The sequence below is a fragment of the Gorilla gorilla genome, chromosome 23 (genome assembly GCF_029281585.2).
Source record: "Gorilla gorilla gorilla isolate KB3781 chromosome 23, NHGRI_mGorGor1-v2.1_pri, whole genome shotgun sequence".
Classification (NCBI taxonomy): Eukaryota; Metazoa; Chordata; class Mammalia; order Primates; family Hominidae; genus Gorilla; species Gorilla gorilla.
Window position 1 is genome coordinate 9,838,070 of NC_086018.1, and position 3,559 is coordinate 9,841,628.

The window sequence follows — 3,559 nt, forward strand, 5'->3', positions numbered from 1 at the left end:
AAGCACAAGGTAAACCTTTATGACCTTTGAGTTTTAAGCGTATTTTGAAATATGACAGAAAAGCACAGATAACAAAAGAAAATACATGTAACTTAGATTTAATCAAAATAAAAAACCTTTATGCATCAAAGGATACTATCAAGGGAGTTAAAAGACAACCGATAGTATGTGAGAAAATATGTATCTGATAAAATCAAAGTGCGTGTCTGATAAAAGCTTAATATCCCACAACTCAACATCAGAATTTCTAACATCCCAATTAAAAAATAGGCAAAGGACTTGAATAGACATTTCTCCAAAGAAGATACACAAATGTCTAAGACGGACAAGAAAAGATGCTAAACACCATTATTCATTAATAAAATGCAAGACAAAACCCAAATGAGATGCCACTTTGCATCCACTAGTAAGGCTTTCATAACAACGACACAGAAAATCAGTGTTGCTAAGGAGGTGGAGAAATTGGAGCCCTCATGAACTGGCTGCTAGGAATAGAAAATGATGCACTCGCCGTGGCAAACAATTTGGTGGTTCCTCACAGAATCACACAGAGAAACAGGAGCTGCTGGCTTCCGGGTTTTCCTGGGCTGGCGCGGTACGTCCCGGAATCGCAGGCGCACATCCCTTCCCACCTGAGGGCCTGCCTGGCCGTGACTCCCGCCCCTCTTCTCCTCGGAAGAGAGGTCGGGGCCGCTCCAGGGGCCGTCCGCAGCCACCGGGGATGGGGCTGAGGGTCGGTTCCTGCCCCGGTGCAGCCGCCGCCGGGCAGACCGCCTGGCTTGGCCGCGGCCACGGCGACATCCAGGCCCGGGTCTGCGAGGCTGGGCGCGCCAGCCAGCTTGGGAGTTGCCTGGCGCCTGTAGCTGGGCGCCCAGGTGGTGGAGCATGGCCTGGGTGGCCTCTGGATCGCGAGTGCCCCTGGCCTGAGAGCCCGCCAGACCCTGCCCTCTCCCGGCTCCTCCTCTGCCAGAGCTGGACACCTCTAGCCAAGGGCCCTCTGCAGCCACGGGGGATAGGGCTGAGGGCCAGTTCCCGTCCCTGTGCAGCTGCTGCAGGGCAGACCGCCTGGCTTGGCCCCAGCCACAGGGACATCTGGCCCTCGTTCCGAGATGTGGGAAGTGAGGGTGGACTCGGGAGTTGCCTGGAGGTTGCTGCCTGCACACAGAAGGCGGCTGCAGCTTGGGTGCCCAGGCAGGCTGGAGGTGCATGGCCTGGTCGGCCTCGGGATCGCCAGCGCGCCCAGCCTGAGGGCCCCCAGGCCGTGCCTCCCGCCCAGTCCTCCACCTGAGGGAGATCGGGGCCGTTGGTATGGGCCCTCAGCAGTCACCCCGTGTGTGGTTGAGCGGCGGGTTCTCAGTTCTCGCTCCTGTGCAGCCGCCGCCGCCGGTCAGAATGCCTGGCTTGGCCGCAGCCACTGGGACACCTGGCCCTGGTTCTGCGATGCTGGCAGCGCGAGCGGGCTCGGGGGTTGCCAGGCAGCTGCTGCCTGCACACAGAGGGCGACTGCAGCTTGGGCGCCCAGTCGGCGGAGCATGGTCTGGGTGGCCGCTGGAATGCGTGCGCTGGAGGCCTGAGGGACGCGCTGTTGGTGCCACCTGCCCTGCTCTGTGCCTCTCCGCGCCTGCGCCGGCGCTCTGCGCCTCTCTGCCTTTGCTAAGGGCGCTCTGCCTTTGCGAGGGCGGAGCTGCCTTCTCCTCAGCACAGACCGAGAGAGCATCGCGAGGGCGGAGCTGAGTTCTCCTCTGCACAGACTTCGGAGATACTGCGAAGGCGGAGCAGTGTTCTCCTCAGCACAGACCCGGGCCGGCGGGCCGGGGGCACCGCGAGGGCTGAGCTGTGTTCTGCTCAGCACACACCCGGGGGACACTGCGAAGGCAGAGCAGCGTTCTCCTCAGCACAGACATTGGGGGCACTGCCTCGCTTTGGAACAACTCGGGGCCGCATCAACGGTGAATAAAATCCTTCCTGTTTGCAGCCCTGAATAATCAGTGTCAGAGACCAGTTAGAAGGGTTCAGTGTGGAAAACGGGAAACCGAAAGTCCCTCTGAATCCTGCCCACCGAGGTTCTCCCCAGCCAAGGCGAGGCGGCCGCAGTGCGAGATCCACACCGGAGCCTCGGAAGACAAATGCGGCATTCCTAATGCAGACATGACATCCAAAGTATGACATCCCCATTGCTCATGTAACAAGCACCTGTAATGCTAATGCACTGCCTCAATACAAAAATATTAATATAAGATCCGCAATCCCCTCGCTGCCGTGCAGTCCAAAGACAGCGATCATAATAATCAACATTGACATAGTCAATAAAAACGTAGTAACCAACCTAGGGTTAAGGCTGGTGTTAGGGTTAGGGGTTAGGGGTTAAGTTTAGGGTTAGGGGTTGGAGATAGGGATTGGGGTCAGAGTTAGGGGTTAGGAGTCAAAGTTTAGAGTTAGGGTTTAAGAGATGTTAGGGGTTAGGGATTAGGGGTTAGGGTGAGGGTTGGGTTAGGGGTTAGGGTTAGGGATAGTGGTTAGAGTTTGGGTCAGGGGTTAGGGGTCAGGGGTTAGGGGTCAGGGTCACGGGTAGGGGTCCCACTCTGCGATTTGTCTATTTACTCTGCTGACTGTTCCTTTTGCCATGCAAAAGCTCTTTAGTTTAATTAAGTCCCAGCTATTTATCTTTGTTTTTACTGCATTTGCATTTGGGTTCTTGGTCATGAAATCCTTGCCTATGCCAATGTCTAGAAGGGTTTATCCAGTGTTATCTTCTAGAATTTTTACAGTTCAGGAATTAGGTTTAAGTTCTTAATCCATCTTGGGTAGATTTTTGTATAAGGTGGGAGATGAGAATCCAGTTTTATTCCCCTACATGTGGCTCGCCAATTATCCCAACGTCATGTGTTGAAAAGGGTGTCCTTTCCCCACTTTATGTTTTTGTTTGCTTTGTCGAAGATCAGTTGGCTGTAAGTATTTGGGTTAATTTCTGGGTTCTCTCTTCTGTTCCATTGGTCTATGTGCCTATTTTTAAACCAGTACCATGCTGTTTTGGTAACTATGGCCTTATTGTACAGTTTGAAATCAAGTAGTGTGATGCCTCCAGGTTTGTTCTTTTTGCTTAGCCTTGGTTTGGCTACATGGCACTCTTTGGGTTCCATACTAATTTTAGAATTGTTTTTGTAATTCTGTGAGGGATGATGGTGGTATTCAGATGGGGATTGCATTGAATTCATAGATTGCCTTTAACAGAATGGTAATTTTCACAATATTGGTTCTACCCATCCATGAGCATGGGGATGTGTTTCCATTTGTTTGTGTCATCTATGATTTCTTTTCTTTCTTATTTTTATTTTTTCAGAGGTAGTTTCGCTCTTGTTGCTGAGGTGGGAGTGCAATGGTGTGATCTCGGCTCACTACAACTTCTGCCTCCAGGGTTCAAGTGATTCTCCTGCCTCAGTTTCCCGAGTAGCTGGGATTATAGGCATGCGCCAACGTGCTTGGCTCCATCTATGATTTCTTTCAGCAGTGTTTTGTAATTTTCATTGTAGAGGTCTTTTGATTACTTTGCTAGGTATAT

The 3,559-nt window shown here is 52.2% G+C and overlaps 1 protein-coding gene across 1 annotated transcript; it reads right to left on the minus strand.

The window, feature by feature from the left end:
* Window positions 1-485: 485 nt before the first annotated feature.
* Window positions 486-2,175, minus strand: LOC101125723 (uncharacterized). The gene is given in 2 exon segments (XM_031007325.3): window positions 486-1,762; window positions 1,857-2,175. Coding segments are annotated over 2 exon segments (1,596 nt in total).
* Window positions 2,176-3,559: the final 1,384 nt, after the last annotated feature.